The 23,518-nt window shown below is 41.4% G+C and overlaps 1 protein-coding gene across 1 annotated transcript in view; it reads right to left on the bottom strand.

Moving 5' to 3' along the window:
• The window catches only part of hnrnpll (heterogeneous nuclear ribonucleoprotein L like), a 72,408-nt gene that overhangs the window by 26,758 nt on the left and 22,132 nt on the right, over window positions 1-23,518 (bottom strand). Inside the window, exons 2-8 of the mRNA XM_076295883.1 lie at window positions 7,561-7,679; window positions 6,158-6,395; window positions 5,579-5,666; window positions 4,777-4,871; window positions 4,549-4,621; window positions 3,553-3,624; window positions 453-667 (exon numbers count right to left, since the gene is read on the bottom strand). Coding sequence (XP_076151998.1) covers window positions 453-667; window positions 3,553-3,624; window positions 4,549-4,621; window positions 4,777-4,871; window positions 5,579-5,666; window positions 6,158-6,395; window positions 7,561-7,679 — 900 coding nt within the window. The remainder of the gene's footprint in view (window positions 1-452; window positions 668-3,552; window positions 3,625-4,548; window positions 4,622-4,776; window positions 4,872-5,578; window positions 5,667-6,157; window positions 6,396-7,560; window positions 7,680-23,518) is intronic.

Genomic DNA, 23,518 nt, shown 5'->3' on the forward strand with positions numbered 1-23,518 from the left:
GTGTGTATGGGGGTTAGGTGGGGGGCGGGGGGGGGTTACATGTGTGTGTGTGGGGGGGTTGTTGAAATGGTGTGTGTAGGCAGAACGGGGGGGGGGGGGGGGTATGTGTGTAAATAAATAAATAATAAGATAAAATAAATAAATAAAAACCCCGAAGAGGTGCGAGGTTGATTAGGTATGATGAAGAGAATGATAGTTCAGCATCCTGGTGGCTTGTGGATAGAAACTGTCTCTATATCTGCTGGTACAAGTTCGCATGCTCTTGTACCTTCTACCAGACGGTAGGAGGGTGAAGAGACTGTGGCTGGGATGACTGGGGTCAGCGAGGATCCGCTTGGTCTTTCTCCTGCAGCGCTGGCTGTAAAGGTCCTGTTACCATACCATGCTGTGATGTTGCCAGTCATACGTGTGGCAACTACTACTGCTCTAATCTCTTCTAGATAACCACTCACCTTCTCAATGTTTCCATAGAGACAGAAGAGGTTGAAGATGCGGGTGCAGTTCATCTTCCCAGGGTGAAGGCCGCTCACCATGGCAACTGAGCTTGTGGCATGCCCCATGTAGGAGGAAGTCTGGGGTAAAGGATAAGCGACCACCTCTGGCAAATCATGTGAGCTTCTCTTAAATCTGGTGTTGGTGGGCAGTGGCAATAGGGGGCAGTGAGAGCCTAAAATGAGAATAAGGAAGAGGGAGCGAGGCAAGAGAGGGGACTTTGTCAACATGACACTGCATAATTGAAGGTCATTGGTCTTCCAACATAATGATCCAAAACACACAGCTAAAACTATCCAAGAATGGCTAAGAACAATAGTTTGGGTGGACCCAGACTAACCTGTTAACATGTTCATCTAGGTTCACCCAGGCTATAAGAATAGTAAACTATTTTGGAGTGGCCTTCGAGCCTCTGAATCCTATTGAACATCTATATGGAAAGAGCTGAAACAAATAGTCTGGAGAAGACCTGAGGTGACTGGAGCAGTTTGCTCAGTGGAAAGAGTGGGCCAACCTGTATGCTGATGCAATTTTTTTGTCTTACAGAGAGCTTCTAAAGTCTCTTGTAGGCAATAATTGCCTCCAACAGCGAAGCTACTTCTGGCACTCAACAGAAGCGCTCTGTTTGAGGAGCATATGCTGCAACAATTAGCTTTAACTTTATTACACGGCTCTTCAGAGTGCTGCAGAAAGTTCCATTGACATGAATGGGCCTTCCCAACGTTCGGAGGTCTGTTAAATCTATATAATCACTGGCAAAGTATATAATCACCACTGTCAATGGCAATGGGTTTTGTGCTTCTGATTAATGTCTTTCAGATCACTCCGCAAGAAGTCTGTTAGCTTATTGCAATGGAATTTCATTGAAAGTGAAAGTCAGCTAGTAACATGTTGCCACGCAACACCTGAAACTGTAAAGTTCTTCAATCTGTGTGGCGAACTATTTATTTTGTCAGCGGAAGCCAGGAAACGGTAGCAAAATTATTTTTAAAGACCCATTCTTCTACACAAATGCACCTAAAACAAGTTGGATAGGTTGGATACTTGGATTCTCCTCTTAAGCCCAGATGAGTCCATGATTTCCAAAAAGAATTGCAAATTTTGATTGGTCTAACCACAGGACCTTTTTCCACGTTACCTCAGTCCATTTTAAACAAGCTCAGGCCCAGATAAGTTGGTGGTATTTATGTATCATGTCTAAATATAATTTTGGCTGTTGCATGGTAAAGTTTACACTAGCATTTCTCAATTGAGTATCAAACTGTGCTCATAGACAATGGTTATCAGAGATTTTCCTGAGCCCATGCAATGATTTTCTTTATAGAAACAGGTCTGGTTTTAATGCAGTGCCATCTAAGGTCCAAAAGACCATGGCTAGTTTGCAAAGATTTCTCTGGATTCTCTGAATATTTTAATGATATTATGTACTGTAGATGATAAATTCCCCAAATATTTCACAATTTCATGTTAAGAAGCATTAAAATTACATTGTTTCATCATTTGTCCACACAGGTTTACACAAAGTGATGAATACCCCTCTCTGGGATGCTCTTTTTCATACACAATTATGTTGCCCTCATTGTTATCATTGTTACCCCTAATCAGTTGTGAAACATTCCTCCTTTTGTTTTCTTTATCATTACACAACTTTTCCAGCATTTTGTTACCCTGTCCCAACTTATTTTGAAATGTGTTGCTGGTATCAAATTCTAAATGAATATATTTTCCATGAAATAGACAAATTTGTCATTTTCAACATTTGTTGTCTGTGTCCATTTGGCAACTAAATATGAGTTTAGGAAATTTGCAGATTATTACATTCTGTTTTTATTCACATTTTACACAACGTCCCAACTCTTTCTGATTTGGGGTTGTAGTTAACAGTGGCGTAAATACCACCAGACAGCAGGTGTACAATCCTTGGCCGAAATGTGATGGGCCCATCATCAAACCTGTATATGATAATTGCAAATAATTCAAATGAGGGTTAAAACAAATTAACCTCCTAAGTTAGTATGTTAATTTTTATAAAAGAATGAACACCACTATTTTTACACCCACTTTACAGTACATCACAGTCATGGTGACCCTGTTGGTATAGGTAATATATTTTTTATGGTGATTTCATTCTCATTTAGATGTTAAAATTTAAAATTAAATGTTAGCTTAGAAAAAAAAAATACCTTCAACTTATTATTCTTTTATTATTATTATTCTCAAATTTACAAAGGAACAAGGCCTACTGGAAGCTTGGAAATATGTTTATCCAATGATCTTCCTTCCCGTCATTTGTGCTTGGATGTTCATCTAACAGTCTTAAAGGCCATTCATGTCAGGAACGTACGATAACTAGAAAAATAACTATAACTATAACCATAAAAGCTTCCACACTGACCAATGTTATTCGCTGCTTATCGCAGTTATCGTTATAGTTTATGTGTGGACGTTGTCATTCATATTAGCTTTTTTTGCCGTTATCTTTCTAGTTATCGTTCTTAGTGTAAAGGACACTTTGGCCAAGGAAGTTGGATAGAATACCCACAGAGTGAACGTCTAATGGCCAAGTTACAGGTTTATTTTTGTAACTTGTAGGAGTAGGAATAGCACTTGTTACCTGTCATATGTGCACTTCTGGCCACTGTGCCATGTTATATAAAATTGTGTTAAACACTGGCCCATTCAAAAAATGCTAGACCCATACAGTACGTGGCTAATGGCTCCAGGGAAACTGGCGCCTGCAATTGGTATCTGTAAGTTACTTTGGATCAAGGCGTCAAAAACTAAAATACCAGTTCTCATCGCTGTATGTTGATCTCACAAATTAGATTTGCCTACTTTAACTAATTGAAAAGATATTGCTGTAAAAACTGAAAGTGAGTCGGCAGCCTTTTTGGATATCCCGTTATCACAATGTAATGACACACTACTGTCTGTAGTGTACACCTGTCAGACTGCATACAATGTTTTTTCTTCTTCTTTATTTGTAGAAAGGGTACCAACATATATTTATTTGGTGATTATTATTTTAAAATAAGAAAAAATGTGAATAGAAGAACTGACCATAGCCATTATCTCCATAAGAAGAGGGATGCTCCCCTAAAATGGCCTGTCGCTGTCTTCCTTTGGTACGTTCTGAAATCAGACATTTAACAGAGGAGTGTGAAATAAATACATTGTTCAAAAACACACCTTTCAATCAGCTAACAACATAGTAATCCATGACAAATGTGTTTTACTGCTTTGGTTTTAATGTGACACAACACAGCTCAATCCAAAATGGCCAATTTAAAAAGAGAGCTGTTTTTAAGGCCTCAAAGAGTAAGGTTGATAGTAAGCAAATAAAAAACGTAATTTCCAGCGAATGTGAGGTGGAAGTCCTCTTATCCAACAAAATGGCGTGAGTGGCAGAGTGGCAGTGGTTATTAGAGTCAGAGACCATGAGCTTGAAAGATGGCGTTGGCAACATTTTTGTGCGTACACAAGTTTTGTACATGAGGCCCTAGGTGTACAGACACAGACACCTGGGACCTCATATACAAAGCTTGCGTATGCACAAAAACACAAAGACACACGCACACATATGCACGCACGCACACACACAAACACACACACAAGCATTAAGACACACGTACACAGGCACACACATGCCTGCACACACACACACACACACACAAGCACAGATACGCATGCACACACACACACAGGCATGCATACACACACAGACATGCAAGCACGCACGCACGCACACACATAAACACACCCACTCACACACACAAACACTTTGTGGAGGTTTGCGTTCTTGAGTGGCCTTGTAGTTAGCATATTAAAATGAGTAGGATTGACAGAGGAGAGAGGGTGAAGTGCAGTACTTGTGCATGTGCGCTTAATTTCAAGTTAATTGGAATGTACAAAGAAAAGCTGCATGGAATGCTGCGTGCATCAAGTTTCAGGTTTGCGTGTATGCAACATTTTAGTATGAATTCCACATAACATGAAATAAACAAAGAAATACACACTCACAGAGTAACACACATAGACTCGCACAGATGTTCTCACCTCTCCTGACGAGAAAGGGCTTTGTGTAGTCCCAGCTGTCATTATCATTTCTGATTACATTGAGGCGTGAGGGCTGCAATGAGGGGGCGAAAGAGAGCACAGCGGCACTGCATGTGTGTTAGAGTGACTGTGAGTGTGAAGAGTGCACCTGTGTGTGTGTGTGTGTGTATGCATGCATGCTGCCAGAGTGTGTGTGTGTATGGATGTGTGTAAGCACTGCAGATTTACCCGCGCATATTCAATTTTCAAAGTGCAGCATCCTGCATATATGTCTGCTCCATTTAGGGCGGCTTTCGCCCTCTGGGCATTCTGAATGGACTCAAATGTGAGAGGAGGCTAGTCAAGGAATAGAAGGTTTGAGGGTTGGAATTCTTGAACAAAGCATTATTTCCCCAGGGTTTGAAAAAAGGTCATTGGAGTTTACTAAAACACAAACAAAACACACACACAAAAAAAACATTCTGATATACACTCTCTTAATAAAAAAAGCCGAAATTGTGGTAGGTACTGCCAAAGGTCATGCTATCCATAAACACTAGAAGTGTTTGCATGAACAGATAAATGCACATACACTTATTCTTACTCTTATAATGTTACTGTTTCTGCACTACAATGGTACTGTTACTACACTGCACATAGCTGTAAATCCTGTACATATCTGTCTATTTTTTTCATACTGAATATCCATATCCATATTTATTCTTTTTTCTTATATTATATTCTGTTAATACACTGCATATATCTATATTATTCTTACTATTATAATGTTGCTGCTACTACATTGCACATATCTGTACACATAACAAATGTATGTTGTTGTTGTTCATACATTTTGCACTTCTGGTTAGATGCATTTCGCTGTCTTTGTACTTGTACTCTGCACATATGACAATAAAGTTGAATCTAATCTAATCTAAAATAATCACCACAACAACCACCAACACTTTCATATTCTTGAGTTACTCAAACAAAGTCTCTAACTGTTATGGAGCCTTCTGTTTATTTAGTACAGTTAGACTCCAGAAAGGATATTCCACCATGGCCTGAATTCCGTTGCGCTTGAAGATCACTATACGCAGCACATTGCCAATAGGATTGCAGACTGTGTACAAAACATCCTAAGGCAGATAGGGGGAAAAATACAATGCAGTGTAAATCAGTGGTCAGTGATCATAACAATGCGCTGCTTATGTTCCTATGGAATCTTGTCAAATAGTGTAGACAACTTTGTGAAGAGGTGAAAGGTTTTACATTTACCTCAGTAACTAGCTTTAATCTCTAACTTCTGACAATGTTGACGAAGTTTCGTGAAAATCAGGCCAGTAGTTGTTGTACAATTCAATTATATAATCAAATGTTTAATCTTTATTGACAGAGAGTATTGTCTGTGTTATCATATAATTATTAGCTGCTGTGTGAGCTACTAATTATAACTTGGCAAGCTGCATGAGGCTTGCAAACCACTCATTGATTAACATTGCGCTAGAAGATGTTCAGGACGTCTAATGTACAACAGGTTTAGGAGGATGTTTATGTGGAAGAACAGTGTGAAGTAGATTAATCTCCAACTTTAGTGGACATGTAATACATGATGTGCAAAGACTCTTACTGTAGTGATGGGGTAGAGTGGATTCTGGATGGAGAGTAGTAACACTTTGTTCCCACTATTTGGGTCATCTGCATTGGTGGGTCTTGTGATCCTCTTGCTGGTGGAGTAGTTGAAGAAGGCCTGCTGGCCGGCAATGTATACAGCTTCTTTAGCCCCATAGGTCACACAACGGTCAGCGCTGTCAAGGTTTTCAAACTCTACCAATGCCTGCCTCTTGAATGGCATCATCATTACGTAGCTGTCAGACAAAGAAACATTAATAAAGTTATTAGCCGCACAACGAAGTGACATGAGAAAATGTGACATACACGCACATTACAGAATCTCCGTGTGGTTGTCGAGTGAGGGGTGGGAGCTTGTAGAGTTCGCAAGAGGCGAAATACAGTATGACGCAGAATATATGCGGCCGCTGTCACATCTGCTAGCCTACTGTTTTTGTTTACAACAGACAGCATGTAGGGTGAATTTGAATGTTGTTGCAACAATGAAGCATGTATTCCGTTACATCCAAAACTTTCGCAGCATCGATGAAAGTTTGGAGCATGACCTACAGACAATTCCAAGAGATTACGACAATGAATGGTGAGTGGTGAACGAATCTGTTACTGTTTGCAAAACTGTTTATCTAATAAAATCTAACCAAGTCTTATTAATCTTATATCAAGATCAAAATATCAAGTTTGTATTGTTTCCAGTATAAAGAGACTTACTTAGCACTTTCTCATAAAATAATTTGACTTAATTTAGGAAGAGTTTGATTTCTTTTAAGACGTCTCATCCTGAAATCGCAAATTTGTCTCCCAGTGCGCCAAGCAAATTTGTTCTAAAAACAAGCAAATTTGTCTGCCAGTGCGTTGAGTAAATTTTTCTTGATAAGACTCCTTAAAATAAGTCAAAGTGTTCTTAAATTAAGTCAAAATGATCTTTTGAGAGAGCGCTAGGTAAGACTGTTCATACTAAAAACAATACCGAATAGATTTTTTGATCTTAATATAAGATTAACAACACTTGGTTAGATTTTATTTTCTGCAGTGTAACCTTTTTTACATTTAAATGTATTTTTGAAATGTATTTTTAAAACATATAATACATATAATATCATAATATGTTTAATACATAGACACATACAATTATATTTCAAATAACAGCAAAGAATGTGTACCAAATGTTGAGGGAAAAAACATTAAAGTAACATAAGCAAGCAATTCCCATTAAAGTAACATCAATTCCCTTTTTGTTATCAGTTTTCAACATATTGGGTACCTATTGAGCACTACAGGGGTACCCATTTTGTCATGTTCCTACAGTACAACATACAGTACATACATACAACATACATAAACAAGTGTAAAAAAACTATGGTTGGACAACAACACATTTACAACAATGATAACTTATCTTACCAGATATTTCCAAATTTCTCCAAGGCCTCCACAAGATCAGCCTCCACCACAGACTCACACAGACCCCGCACATGGACTACAGGCGATGGAGCGATGCGGTGTGAGTTATCACCATTATCCTGAATAAATAGAGGAGGGTGTTATTATCTTGCAAGAACAAATCACTGACAATTCACTGATAATTCGGATTAGATTTTTACAGAGAAATCCAAGTTGTGATGATAAGATACATATTGTCCCAGTCTATGAAAACCAGTTAATTGGAAAAAGATGACTTAGCAGGCCAAGCAGCGAAGGCACTCATTGTGTTTCTACCTTTTCTTAATATTATTCCTCTGCCATTGGAGTCCATTGGAGAAATTTGACACACTGATTAGGGATAGTCCCATAATTAATTTCACCAAGTTTCATGTCAGCACCTTGAGCGCTGTAGTGCCACCAACAGGTAAAGGTTGGACATGCGTTCACACACATAACTTTTTACACATAACATAACGCTTTCGATGCACTCTATGACATTAATTTCCACCATATTGGATTTTCCGACATCTTGGATTTTATCGGAAACACCAAAAAGCTTTCTCTTGTCACCAATTGTATCAAATTTTCACCAAATTTGGCACAGGCCATCATCAGAACATGCCATACCAGCATATTACTTTCTGGAATGATCATAGCCTATCAAAATCGGCGGTGCAAGTGGCAAACAGGAAATGAACTCATATCTCTTCAATGCTTTACTGTATCAAAACCAAAGTTTCTGAAATCAAAGTTAGGATGTGCAAGATAGTTAGTGACCTTTGACCTCTAGGGGGCTCTGAAATTACAAAAAATGATTTATGGCTTGTAACTGTTGATGTGTTTGGATTTAAAACACTTACTAGCTGTGTCTGTTAATACTCTGGGAGGTCCTAAGGCTGACACCTGCCAACGTTTGATGTCATGATAACTCCAAGGCTCTGTTTGGAGACAGGTATGGTGGTCTCGCCAATGGAGATTGAAGAGATATTGAGGGTTTTTCAAGCGTAGATGTGCCAATGAGTAACAGCTCAGTTTTCTTACTGTTGGATTTCAGATAACTGCTTGCCATCCATGTCTGTATGTCATGGAGACAAGCAATGAGGGTATTGGGATGCAGAGTAGTAGTTTGGTGGACACAGAGCTGTGTGTCATTAGCATAAGAGTGAAAGTGGATGCCATAATGCCTTAAGATGTTACCGAGGGGAAGTAGATGATGAACAGAAGTGGCTCCAGCACTGAACCCTGTGGGACTCAGTGGTGGAGAATGGAGCTTTCTGACCACTGGTCCTGAATCTGGACCTAAAATGTTCTGTCTGCTAAATAGTGAGCAAACCATGCAAGAGCTGCACCACAGATTCCAATGCTCACTAGTCGCTCCAACAATAGTTGGGGTGAAATTGTGTCGAAGGCGGCACTGAGGTCTAAAAGGATGAGGATGGACAGTAGACCAGTGTCAGCTGCACAGTGGAGATCATTTGTTATCTTAACCAGGGCTGCTTGTGTTGGGGGTGGAAACCAGATTGAAATTGCTCAAAGAGATTATTGTTTTGGAGGTTGGTCTAAAGTTGAGATGCAACTACCTTCAGCAGTATTTTGGAAATGAATGGCAGGTTAGATATAGGACAACAATGATTGAAATCGTTGCATTTTCTCAGAATTGGTCTAATAATGGCAATTCTCAGTGAAGAGGGAACTGTGCCAGCTGACAAAGAGGATATGATGATGGAGGTTATCAGAGGTATTATGGCAGGCAAGCATGCTTGACTAGGGAATTGGGGATGGGATCCAGATGACGAGGAGGAATTTGATTTAGTTATACGTTTTAAAATGCAGTCTTCAGTTGGAAGGCTACAGTCACATAAACAGTTTGTGAAAAACGTTTTGTGACACTTGCTGCTAGCATTTCGGCCTGGGTGATATTTGCAGTTTACAATTACCATCAGAGAGGTTGTTGTTAAGTTGGCTTCTGGCAGTTTTAACAGCCTTTTCACAGTGGAGTTTTTTTCACAAGAGTCTCCTTGTACAGTATGTGTACCTATATGTAAGGGGGTTCACGGTAGGGCTGTAACGATACACCAACCTCATGATTCGGTTTGTATCACGATTTTTGACCCACGGTTCAATACAGGTAAGCCTACCTTATAACACCAGAGGATTATAATATCATATATATTATAATATATCTGTATATCCTGATATAAAAAGAGAGAATACTGAATTTATGATATTTATGCAGAATAGCCTATAGCCAAGGCCTACTTTTTCTATTACAACTCTACCTCTTTAATTCAGCTGTCTGGTTGAAGCCTGGAAATATTGTAAACAAAGTAGCATAGTTGGCTAGCTTATCATAGTCTACTGATTGGACTGTTCAGTTTCCCCATGTGTGTTTAAGTTTCAAGGTAATACTTGTTCTTCTTGGGACAGGCACTTTTGGGAAACATTGGTATTGGGATGATCAGTTAACTTGAATGCAAGATTTTTAAACAAATATGTGCAGCATGCTAATGATGCTAAGTGGATTTAACAGTAATTTAGCTAGTCGTCTTCTATGCGTCCTTGCTTTCACGATTGTGAATGTTTTATTTGGATTGTGCAGGCCGAGTCGCGCGTGTCCACTGAGAGCGAGGGAGAGTGAGAGAGAGCGGGGCAAGGAGAGGGGGTTTACTGTTTGTTAAAGTTGCACGCATAGTCTACAATGAAAGTAATGAGAGGTATTAGTACAGTACGCTGTGTTTGGAAAATAGGGTCCCGCTGGATTTTCATGTAAAAATTGTTTTTTTTGCATATTTTGCTAATATAGAGTCTAAGGAACAAGATTTTTTTTGTCTTCAAATTTTCACGATTCATCTTTAGTGTTTTTTCCTGTATGTTTTAAAATAAGCGATTATATCTAGTCCGAAAAGTGATTTTCACATTTTCTTCTAATTTTTTGACAATTAATTCCACTTTTTGCACACAAAACCCCCAGATAATGTAGAAAGGTTGTTGGTTCTAAAACAATATCCATAGTTTTCAAACTTTGAGTGTCTGAAAAGTGTAAAAACACCTCCACCCTTGTTGCCCATGTCAAAAAACGATTTCTTAATCTTTGCTTTTCTTGATGCTTTCCTTGACCTGCCATGTCATTCTATTGTCTACCTTAAGAGAAATTTGTCTTGGAAATAATCTATAATAGTACAAATAGGCAACACAGTACACCACTAGGGGTCATAGGCATGGGTAGTTGAGTAACAGTAGGCAAAATTAAGAAACAAAAGAATATAAGGTACAAACAAACAGACAAACCACGGATGGCCCTCTCACAGCCTGAACTAATACAAAAAACAAATAACTCAAGGGAAAACATTGCTCAGACACTAAACCATGTGCATTTGCTCTCTTTAAAAGCAACGGGTTATCCACAGCCAACAGGCCGGGCGTTTGAGAGAAGCAATGAAGTCTTAGAATTAAGAATAAAGCCATGTTCTTCCAACAACAACAACCACAAACACCCATGCGGCAAAAATATCAAATGACCGGCTGTGTTCTCCCAGAGAGGAAGCTACGTATATGATCACCACCCACGGGTGGGCGTGTGCGCCAGCGCTGCAGGTCAGCCTTTCTGCATGCAGTACACACCTGGCTTTAAAGTTCACCATCCTTGTAGCATACCTATCTGCCAAGGCCTGAAGGGGACGGGGAGAATATTTACTTCTGCTAAATACTCATGTGAAACAGACTGTGGGAGGTGGAAGGGGATTGAATGCGGTCCGGCAGTATTATGAGTGGAACGTCTTAAGGGGGCCCTTTTCCCCATACAGCCTGATCTTATAGTGTGTGCCAATTCCATCAAGACACTCCACAATTTAATACTTGGTAGACACCCATGTATCCTGGATTTTGTGGCGACCGTGAAAATGGTTCTTGCAAAAGAGTTTACATGTACATTATATTTAGCAGACACTACTTGACCAAAGTCACTTACATACTGTATGTCAGCTATATTACAAGGGATCACATTGTCCCCGGAGCAACTTGGGGTTAAGTGCCTTGCTCAAGGGCACAACAGTGAAAGCCGGGAATTGAACAGACAACTTTCAGGCTACTGCACGCTAGCCTAGCTCCTTAACCACTACACTACCACTGCCCACTTGAAAGACTAGAGTGCCAGGTGGTAATATGGGTACAGTGTCAGGACCGCACACTGCAATCTCCCAGAAGAACTACATTTATTGAGCTAAAAACATAACGCAACATTTCGACCCACCAGGGTCTTTATCAGGCCTGATGATGACCCTGGTGGGTCGAAACGAGCTGAGGGAGCAACTGGGGCCATTTACACTTCTTTTCAGGGGGTAAGGTCCTGACCAAGTCATGAAGTGTCCTGTTGAAACGTTCACATTGACCATTCCCCTCTGGAGGATAAGTGGCGGTTCTAGTCTTTGTTATGATGTAGGTGTCACACAGGTGCTTCAACAGCTCCCCCTCAAAGCTGCGCCCCTGATCAGAGTGGATTCTCCTTGGCACGCCATACACATAGAACCATCTCTCAGTTAGAATCTTAGATACGGTGGAAGCTCTCTGATCAGGGGTGGGAAAGGCCTGGGTAAGCTTTGAGAAAACATTTGTGATAACCAGAACATTCTCTTGTCCTATGCTCAATCCAAGAGAGTAAAGTCAATGGAGATTATCTACAAAGGCTTAGTGGCTAACATATTTCCCAAGAAATGGGTTGTCTTGCTTTAGCAAGCACAGTGCTCACACTCAGAACACCACTTTTGCACCTCATGCCACATCTGGGGCCAGTAGCACCTCTGTCATATCAAATCTGTGGTCCTGTCCACCCCCAGATGGCCGTGGTTGTTGTGTAGGCTAGTGAGCACTTCGACTCGCAACACCTTTGGCAGTAAAAGCTGCAGCACTGGATCCCTAGAAGGAGGAGCCTAGATCGCTCGGTACAAGGTCCCACCCACTTCCTGTATCTGGGACCACTGCTTTATCAACTGCGGACTTCCCTTGGTTCACTCCACTTGTCTTAACGGGTATGTGGTCGTCCCGGTCACCAAAACCACAGGTATCTGGAAATACAGGGATCAGTCCCTTGCAGGACTTTCAGGTCTCTTTTGGTTCGACCAGGGATGGTGTCCACCAGAGTAGGAATTTCACGGCGGCCGCGACGGCCATGGCCGTCGTAGCCCCTTGCATTGGCCGTGAGGCCCCTTTGAAAATCAGAGGTTTACAGGCCACGGTGGCCTTGGTGCCCCCTTCTTTCAATATTCTGCTTTGCGTCCTACTAATAGCGATTTTTATTTAGCCTGTGGCCTGTCAAAATAATCTTAGCATTCACAGCGCAAATTAATTTAGTCTTTTACGCAGTGGAGAAAGTGACAGCGCAAGAAAGAAAGTGCGTCCAAATTCACCCTTTTTCAGTTGAACTACTCGCGAAGTAGCCTATTCATCACACAGACATCACAAGTATCACATGAAAGAGCTTTTTCTCAGCTTTTAAACGATGTTAGTCGATAATTGCTGTGTTGAACGGTTCGCGAGAAAAGTAAATAATATAATTCAATTTAATCATACTGAAGGTTTTGCGTCCCATGATCTCCCTACCCATTCATCTCGGTGGAATACTTTACGAACCCTTCTTTTAACACATGACAAACCATATATCAGAATAAACAGGAGACCTTACCGAACACAAAGGCGTAAAGCAGTCCCCTGTACAGTTAGCCGGTCCAGAGTAATCCAGTTTTGAATTTGCAGTAAAGTTCGACATACATGGATGTCTCCAAATTTGGGCTTTTACATTGTTCCACATGATTTCATAAAGGGCCAAATACAAAATAAATGTTACAAATATCGCCTAGATATTGGTAAATCAGAGGACAGCTGACTAAGAGTTTGTGAAAGTAGCCTTAATGATCACAAAATGCTAAGCATGCATCTAGGCTATTTGAGTTTCTTAAAGCTGAGCTGTGCTTAAATTGTTCAATACATGATTTCTTACATAACAGGCCAAATATAAAATAAATGTTATATATAGCCTATATATCTGTAAATATTAGATGATCAGATGATTTACAGTTCTATGTAATATGTCATGTTTCATGTTTTTGTAATGTTTCATACAGTGATGCAGGTCTACTGCAGTGAATAGGCTAAATACAACTTTGATCATTTGTATAGCCTACTACTGTAGGCTATAGTTAACTTTGGCCTTGGTGCCCTGACATGTGGCCTTTGTGCCCCCCACCAAATATGCCCAACTGAAGGCCAAGTGGCCTTGCCCCCGGAATGGTGAAATTCCAAGCCTGGTGTCCACCATACAAGATTCTGTCATCCAAGAGTCTTGGATAGGTGCACTCGAGGCTTGCATGTTGGCTATGGCAAGCGGCAGGGGAACGTCCAGGCCGTGTGACACAGATCGCAAAGTGTTAGTGGGGCTTCTGGGAAGCCTAGAAAGGGTATCGCCATTGCAATTAGCTGTCCCAGGATGATATTTGATGAAATAAAGAGGGCAAGCTGAGAAACCCAGCAATAATCCAGAGTGCCCAGTTTCGCTGACTGCAGGTATTGGAGGGGATTGTTGTCAGTGTACATGGTGAACGTGTTGCCCAGGAGATACTTGCCATTTTTTTCTGTGATTGCCCACTTGACTGCAAGGAGTTTGAGTTTCATGGCACTATAATTTGACATGTTCCTCTCACTTGGCCGCAAGCCCCGGCTAGCAAAGGCTATTGGTCGCTGTAACCCATCCTTCTCCTGTGACAGAACTGCCTCCAATCCATGCATCCGTCTCTAAGATAAAGGGACGACTGAAATCGGCATAACCTAGGACTGAACAAGCCATTCTTTTCAGGCTCTGAATCCAGAAAAAGTTCTGAAGGCAAACCTGAACGTCACTTCATTCAATGTTAACTATCCAATATTCAGATGTCTGTAATTGAAATGTATGCAAATTAGCGCATAATTAATGATATATTGTTAAATTACATGCATAAACATATATTTTCAGAAAACTTGTAATGCAAAAAAATATTGTCTCTACATAAATAATCAACTAGTAAAGTTTCATAAGAATATCAAAGAGTTACATTTTTTACCCTATTCACCCATTCTATGTTGCCTATGGAGGCCAGTTTTAGGCCGCAAATGCTAATTAGCAGGTTTAAAACTAAAAAATCAGCTAAGTAAATATGATATTCAGAATCAGCACCCAAAAATTAGGCAGAATACCCTCTTTGCCAGTGTTTTCTCACATTTGACCCCCAAGTGATAGTAGTCCCAGTCTTAATTATGCATTATATAAATGATGATGTCATCTAAGTGTGAAAATGGATCGTGAAAATTTGAAGACAAAAAAAATCTTGTTCCTTAGACTCTATACTAGCAAAATATGCAAAAAAATCAATTTTTACAAGAAAATCCAGCGGAATTACACAAGACACCGTACTATATGAAATTATGATATATTTATGTATTTTTGGACAACGTAATAAAGCGGGAGATGTGTGTTGCTCATGCGGCCGCGTAAGCTGCAAAGCGCTGCTTGAAACACTAGAAAGGGTGTGTCGCGGTTCTGCAGACAGGTTCAGGATGATCTGTCGCGATTTCGGTTTCGAATCGCATATCGTTACAGCCCTAGTTCACGGACATGCCCTCACAGTGTAGCGCTGTAGCTGCCTGGCTGCTTTAGCTGGAACTAGCAACTCGAGCTAGGTAAAACCGATTGTTTTTGTTTTATTCGTACCGACATTACTCGATGACCTCGAGAAACTATCTACTGTATGTGAAAAATCACCAGATTTCTCCTTTAATATCCCTGCTGAAAACAGCCTGACCAGCTTAAGGTGGTTTGCTGGTTGACCAGCTTATTAACCAGCTTGTTTGAACACCCTATGGTGGTTGACCTGCTATACCAGCAAAACTCTTGCGAAAGCATACCCTCAGCAGCCAATGTTAATTCAGCTGGTTTTGCATGTCGTACCACCTCAAGTTGGTCATTTTACCTGGTGTTGCTGGTCTACATTGCTGGTTTAACTGGCCATGCCAGCTAATGTTGACCATTCTAGCAAACCAGCATGACCATCTTACACCAACAATGTCAAGCTTGGCAGGCTGGTCACCAGCATGACCATCTTACACCAGCTGTATCCCACACGACAGGCTGGTCACAGCAAGACCAGCTTCTTCAGATGGTCACACCAGCATGTCCACCTGGTGGCCCAACCAGCCTACACCAGCAAAGACCAGCAACAGCTGGAAAAAAACAGCAAAGACCAGCTAAAACCAGCTACCAGCATAAGCTGATTTCTAGCTGTTTTTTTCAGCAGGGATGATAACACCATGGTACATATCAATGGGCCATTACAAAGCAAAAAACATGCTATGGCTTGTTTTCAATGACCATGGAATTTAGAAGTAAGACGCACACGTATCCTCTTTGTATGTCCAAAAATAAGTCAAAGAGTCAGGAAGTCAAATGGATGTATTCAATCATCTGTAAAATACGTATGTAAAATCATGGCAAAGATGCTTTGCAAAAACAATCCCTTACATATCAGGGTCACAGCTGATTTTACCTCAAAAGGCTGAAAGATGAAGCCTGATCATGCAGAAAACAGACCCTGTGACATGAGGCATTTCAGTCTGTGTGCTGATTTGACCTCCAAATGACAAAAAAAGGTCAGGAATCTCAAATAATTTCAATTGGGTATTTCAGATAAAAGTGCCTAGCCTGACGTTGTCATACTCAAATTCTAGTCAGAATATGAGTCTGATACTGCTCCATTGGGACGTACAGTAATTATGGGGCGTGTTTCAACCGATACAGGGGGGGAATGCCTCTGCACTCGATTGGATAGACCTAACCAATCAGAGCAACAAAATAGCTTACCGTGAGGTGTAGGAAGACAACACACGAACCATCCTTCTGCTCCTACAGTATATCCCCTTCGTTTTTAAAAATAATTCTGTTGAACACTGATATGCTACAAACATGTTAAACAGCTGGGAAAGGCTGTTGCAAATCCCTCGAACAGGTGGTCAATCAGAGATTTCAAACGAACGAGGGAACATGTCGCAATGCAACAGCGCTGTTTTCCCTTGATGAAAGTGAAACCACCAGTTTTCCCACATCTCAACTTTGGCCAAAGTTTTCAGAAATAATCGTTTTCAGTGATACAACCTCATTAAATAATATGAATTTTCCATATGGGGTCTTAAAAGCCATGTATCCTTCTAGCCACAGCGTTTTTGTTTCAAACATAAGCCTAATCTAAGCGTGCTCAGATGACGTGATAGACCAGGCGCTGTTGCTCACCTGTGCATCATCGTAAAGCCTGATTTGATTGGTCCGCCCGATTTAGGGCAAGCATACTTCCACCACAATAGAGCAATGCCAGACCGAACTTCCCGTGTGGCGGGACTAAGTTCGGAATGGCACCCAGGCTAAAAAGTGCCTCTAATCCAGTGGTCCCCAAACTTTTTCTTCCGAGGGCCAGCTCACTATGCCTGGCTCTAAGAGAGGGCCCGAGACTCGGAGTATATCAGTAACCATAAATAGCTTAGTGCTGTGACCAACAGCAGTCTATCTTAGTTGAATATTCCATTACATTTAATCTACTGCAATTGAATACCATTGTTAGCTGTGTTTATGTTGCAATCATGCCATATCAGTGTAAAATGTGACTCAAATGAAATAATACTGATAAAAACATTTTTTAGCATTCCCAAAAGTATTAGCAGGGAGTCCCAAAAGTATATTTTATTCAAAATGTGTGAACTCTGAACTCTGTGTCTTTGTATACACAGCTCATATTGTGAACAAGTAATATCCTACAAATAATTCAAATAACTCAAAGTGCTGGGAAAAACATCTGAAATGACCACCATTCTAACTTTCACTCACCTGATGAGAACTTTGTGAATTGTGAATTTGTATGAACATTTGAAGGAGTGAATAAAAAATAGAAATAATTTTCCCAGAAAGACCCAGAAATATGACTTGAATAGAAGTTAGTTAGTTATTAACAATGAATTGATAAACTTTTTAGAATACTTTGAGCACTGATGCAGTCAGCATAGGCCTCTTACATGTTTGCAGGTAGGCCTACATTTCATTCCGTTTTCGATGGCAAACGCGAAACAGCGCCAAAACAACCACCAGTGGACAAAAAGAGTATTACATGTGTTTAAGACCCGCCATAGAGAATGAATGGTGGAAATTACGGAGGTTATAGTTTGACGATGTCGTACTCCCGTGCGGGCCAGATACTATACCACGGACATGATTTGGGGGCCACCCAAAATGAGGTGGCGGGCCGTAGTTTGGGGACCACTGCTCTAATCACACTTACAGTATGTTCAAATGTTCCATAACAGCCTCACTATGGCTATAATGATATAATAAAATGAATGTTTACCTACTCTCACATTTAATACAGACTTTCTGGCTTTCATTTCCATTTTCTGCCTGACATGACTGAACAGGGAGTTCCTCTTCTTTGGTTCTTTTCTTGAAATTGTTACCACTTCTCTTACATAGTCAAACCCCTTCCCTGTCTCTTGTATACATATCAACTGTTATCATCCTTTATTTTTTACATTGCTTCCTTGATTTTATCGTTTTGTTTTAGTATACCACAATAAGTCAGTTCACACAGGATTGAAATAGGCATTATTTCATCATTAAAAAAGCTCTCTAACCTAAATAAGTCCATCTTATGCAAACATGATGATAGAATGCCTCGAAAGTGAACTAGCTGCTAAGCAAACTAACGGCTCCCACACACAGTTGCGTTCCGTCAACGCATGCCAGTGGGTGTTCCCGACGGTAGCTATGCAAATGACTTAAGGTATAACCGTAATTTGATTGGCTGGTGCCGTCCGTCGATTGGCTTGATTGGCCAGTGCTGTCCGTCGGTGCAGCAAAAGTTGAACTTCTCAACGGGAGTGACGGGAGCAACACGATGCAACAGACCCACAATTCAGTTCGGCAACGGATGACGTAAGCTCATGTAAAGTGAACGGGATGCTGTGTGTGAGAGCCGTAAGTTTTGTAACCAAGTGTTCATATATTTCCATGTAGAGATGGAAAAGTGTGATCAAATTAAATTGTGCTTGATGTATACAACCTTTGCTGAGAGGCATTCTTCTAAAACTTTTCTTTTGAGGTTTCAAATGTGTTTGTGACGTTCCTCCTCTCAGTGCAGTCAAACCCTTGGAAACTGAACATGCGGACAAGTCCAAGAGGTCATGCTTTAGAGCCCTAGCTTTATTCAGTTTTTTTCTGCTAAGCTGGTGTCAGATCATGCAAGAGTGTGGCAAACCAGTAGAGGGTCCTGGCTAATGTGGTCATCATGTAGTATTTGCCAATCAGAGAACAACATGTCAAAACAGAACTGAGCATCTGAGTAAAATGTAGAGCTTTATATACCTACTTCCTCATCTCAATCTGAAACTTCCTATTATAGCATTGGCCAGAGCTGCATAGAAGAGATCTGTCATCCTCTCCAAATGTATCAAATCTATATCAACTGAATTTACCACAGGTGGACTCCAATTAAGTGGGAACAGAATGTACCTGAGCTCAATTTTGAGCTTGATTGCAAAGACTGTGAATACTTATCTACACGTGATTTCTTTGTTTTTTATTTTTAATACATTTGCACAAATCTAAAACAAACTTTTTTTTAAAGTTGTATTTATGGGGTATTATGTGTAGAATTTTGAAGAAAAAAAATGAATTGAATTCAAACTTAGATTTATATACAGTGCATTTACTATTATTGTCCTACCATAACCATCCACCCTGTTTTAGTGAGACACTGTATCCAAATAAGGGGAGGGGAGATTAGCACCACGTACAGAGTGTAACACTAACACATAAAAAGCGACAAGGTGACAGACTGACAACAGAGGGACGTGAGATAGGATGATAACAGACCTGACAAGACAGGACTAGACAAGACAGTTGACAAACACAAGGACGTATTATTAATGATTGGGTAGAATGATCTGTGATTCACATTTAGGTTAGGGTTAGGGTGTTGAAAGGGGTTGGCAAACATGATATGCATTAGTGTGGATAGTGTGTGTGCCTATGTGTATGTGTAAAGTGGTAGCTGCAGGGGCACATAAGACATATAACTATCAGACAGATAGATAGAGATAGATAGATACTTTATTCATCCCCAAGGGGAAATTTAAGACATATAACTATAAGCAGTCACCGTAAGTTTCATGTCAAACAACCCAAGATTGGTTGGGATATAAGGTCACTTCCTGTTTGGCGGCTTCGCCACCAATTTCGATTGGCTGTTACGGGTGAATGCTTTTGCCAATTGTTCCAGAAAGTAGATAGATAGATAGATAGATAGATAGATAGATACTTTATTGATCCCCAGGGGAAATTCAAGGTCTCAGCAGCATACAGACAACACAAACACATTATTTTAACAGCAGAAAGAGTAATTAAAGTATAAAATATAAAAACACAACTAAGCAATAAGGACAGTAGAAGATAAAGAATATGCTAAATATACTAAAATACAAATTATACTAACTAACACTTAATCTAAATCAATTCTAAAAACAGTATCCACATAGTGGTGATTAATCAATCCGAGGCGCTTGCAATGACTGAGGCAGGGACTGAGCCTGTGATTCTCTGTGCATAGTAACGTAAGGTAAGGTGCTGTGTGAATGAGTGTCATGGTGATAGTGCAATGGTGATAGTGGTCATGGTGATAGTGCAAATGAGTAAGTCCAACAGTGCAACAATGCAGAAATAAAGTAAAGTCTATATATATATATATATATTTAACTATTTTAAGAAAAGGTATAAGTGTGGCCACAGTTCGGCTGTGGCATGGAGGGAGGGGTTATGCATATGTGCTAATGTGCTAATATAGCACGCAAACAGTGAGGCAGAAAGACAGTGGTAAAAGTGGCTAGTGGACAGACAGTATCCAAACATGGAGGGGGTGAAGAGGCAGACAGACTATGCAGAGAAGTCTATCTCTCCTCTTCACTTAAGTGAAGCATTGAACAGTTCAATGGCCCTGGGGACAAATGACTTTCTCAGTCTGTCTGTTGTGCAAGGCAGTGAGCGAAGTCTCCAGCTGATCAGGCTCTTCTGCTTAAAAATAGTGCTGTGGAGTGGGTGACACTCATTGTCCAAGATTTTGATCAGTTTGTTCAGGGTCCTTTTGTCAGATAGTGAAGTGATGCACTCCAGTTCAGCTCCCACTACAGAGCCAGCTTTCCTTACCAGCCTGTCAATTCGCCCCGCATCCTTCTTCCTTGTGCTTCCTGCCCAACATACTACTGCATAGAATAGGACGCTGGCAACAACAGATTGGTAGAACATCCTGAGGAGCTTGCTGCACACATTGAAGGACCGCAGCCTCCTCAGGAAGTACAGCCTGCTCTGCCCTTTCTTGTAGAGTGCATCAGTGTTGCCTGACCAGTCCAGTTAATTGTCCAGGTGGAGACCCAGATACTTGTAGGTGCTAACCACCTCCACATTGACCCCATCAATGTAGACTGGTAGCAGAGTGGGTTTAGACCTGCGGAAATCCACCACCATCTCCTTGGTCTTTGAAGTGTTGAGTTGAAGATGATTGAGTTTGCTCCATTGCACAAAGTCCTCCACCAGGCTCCTGTACTCCTCCTCCTGCCCGTTCCTGATACACCCCACAATTGCAGTATCATCAGAAAACTTCTGCATGTGGCATGACTCGGTGTTGTAGCAGAAGTCAGATGTGTACAGGGTGAACAGGACTGGAGAGAGCACAGTTCCCTGTGCCGCTCCGGTGCTGCTGATCACAGTGTCAGAGAAACAGTTCTTCAGTCTGACGAACTGTGGTCGCTCGGTCAGGTAATCTGTAATCCAGGTTACCAGGTGAGCGTCCACACCCATCTGCAAGAGCTTGTCTCCCAATCTGAGGGGTTGGATGGTGTTAAAAGCACTTGAGAAATCAAAGAACATGATTCTCACAGCACTTTTCCCCTTGTCTAGGTGGGAATGTGTCCTGTGTAGAAGATAAGTGATGGCATCGTCCACGCCCACTTTCTCCTGGTATGCAAACTGTAACGGGTCTAGTGCATGGCGTACCTAGGGTCTGAGCATACCTAAAACCAATCGCTCCATTGTCTTCATCACATGTGATGTAAGAGCGACAGGTCTGTAGTCATTAAGCTCACTAGGGTGTGGCTTCTTAGGGACAGGGGTAAGACATGATGTCTTCCACAGTGTTGAAACTTGTCCAAGGCGTAGGCTCAAATTGAAGATGTGCTTCAGTGGCTCCCCCAGTTCAGCAGCACAGGCCTTGAGTAGCCTTGGACACAGTCTGTCAGGCCCTGCTGCTTTATTGCTGCGCAATTTCTTTAGTTGGACTGTCACTTGATCTGTTGTAATGGTGAGGGGTGTAAGGGGAGGGGGAGGGGTGCATCTGGGATCTGTGTGTCTGATGGCTGTTGACTGAGGTCGTTGTCACCTCATTGTTCGTGATCGCCATGTGGGGGAGGGGTGCAAAATCCAGTGATGGTGGGGGTACAATAGCCTGTGATGATGGAGGTGAGTGTTGCACTGGTATTGAGGGGGTGTGGGGGTGGGGGATGGTGGACAGACCACCGCCATTGGAGCTGGAGCAGGGCAGTCAAACCTGTTGTAGAAGTGGTTCAACTGGTTCGCCCTGTCCAGGTCCCCCTCCACAGAGCTGCTGTTCTTCTTCAGGCCAGTGATAACCTTCATGCAGTCCTATGTCTCCTTCAAGTTGTTTTCCTGCAACTTCTGTTCCACCTTCCTTCTGTAGTCCTCCTTAGCTTCATTCAGCTTGAATTTGAGTTCCCCTTGCACGCGCCTCAGCTCTGCCATGTCCCCCTCTCTGAACGCCATCTTTTTCCTGTTAAGAAGGGTCTTGACATCGCTGGTTATCCAAGGCTTGTTGTTGGGAAAGCAGCGTACAGTTCTGGTGGGAACAACAATGTCCATGCAGAAGTTCAGGTAGTCAGTTGTGCACTGTGTGACCTCCTCTAAGTCCTCTCCATTCTGTAACACACTCCAGTCAGTGCACTCGAAGCAGTCTCTCAGAGCCTCATCTGCTTCATGTGTCCACTTCCTGAAGGTGCGTGTGGCAACTGGTAGCCTCTGTACTTTGGGCTTGTACATTGGCTGGAGATGAATGAGGTTGTGGTCTGACTTTCCCAGTGGGGGGAGGGGGTTTGCACTGTATGCATCCCTCACGTTTGCATACATGAGGTCTATTGTCCTGTTTTTCCTTGTAGGGCAGTCAACATACTGGTAGAAATTCGTGAGTGTGGAATCCAGTGTTATGTGATTGAAGTCACCAGAGATCACAAAAAAGGCGTCAGTGTGTTGGGTTTGAAGCCTTGCGATTGTGGAGTGGATGACGTCACACGCACATCCGGGAGAGCTCGAGGTGGAACGTAAACACAGACAGCAATTGCGTGCGAGAACTCCCTCGGCATGTAGTATGGACGGAGACTAACCGCTAATAACTTCACTGTAACATGTCCAGGATTGCACCATCTATTGTTAATATACAGCACCAGTCCACCTCCCTTCTTTTTGCCAGAAAGTTTACAGTCTGTCCAAACGAGCTACACTGAAGCCGGGCAGCTCAACGTTACAAGTGGGGATATGGCTTGTTAGCCACGTCAAGTAATACATTGATAATACAAAGGCAATCCATCAACATTTGTATTTAACAGCAGGTTATTATCCCCTCCTTCTCAGTTCTGTCTTTGTTCAAGTTAGTTTCAGTCAGGCTCTAACAGGCGTGTCTAGTAGGCTAGTTTAAATGAGTTTGGTCGTTCAATTATTCTTTGACAAATAAAACATTCCATGCCAACGTGAATTTGAACTTAGCTTGTTTTAATGCAGAGCATTGTTCCACGTTGAAACGCTACGCATAGCCTATCAGGT

The sequence above is a fragment of the Alosa pseudoharengus genome, unplaced genomic scaffold (assembly GCF_046254945.1).
Source record: "Alosa pseudoharengus isolate Yale_2024_CS ecotype anadromous, Long Island Sound unplaced genomic scaffold, YU_APseudo_1.1 YU_APseudo_1.1_scf_1, whole genome shotgun sequence".
In the NCBI taxonomy this organism is placed as follows: Eukaryota; Metazoa; Chordata; class Actinopteri; order Clupeiformes; family Clupeidae; genus Alosa; species Alosa pseudoharengus.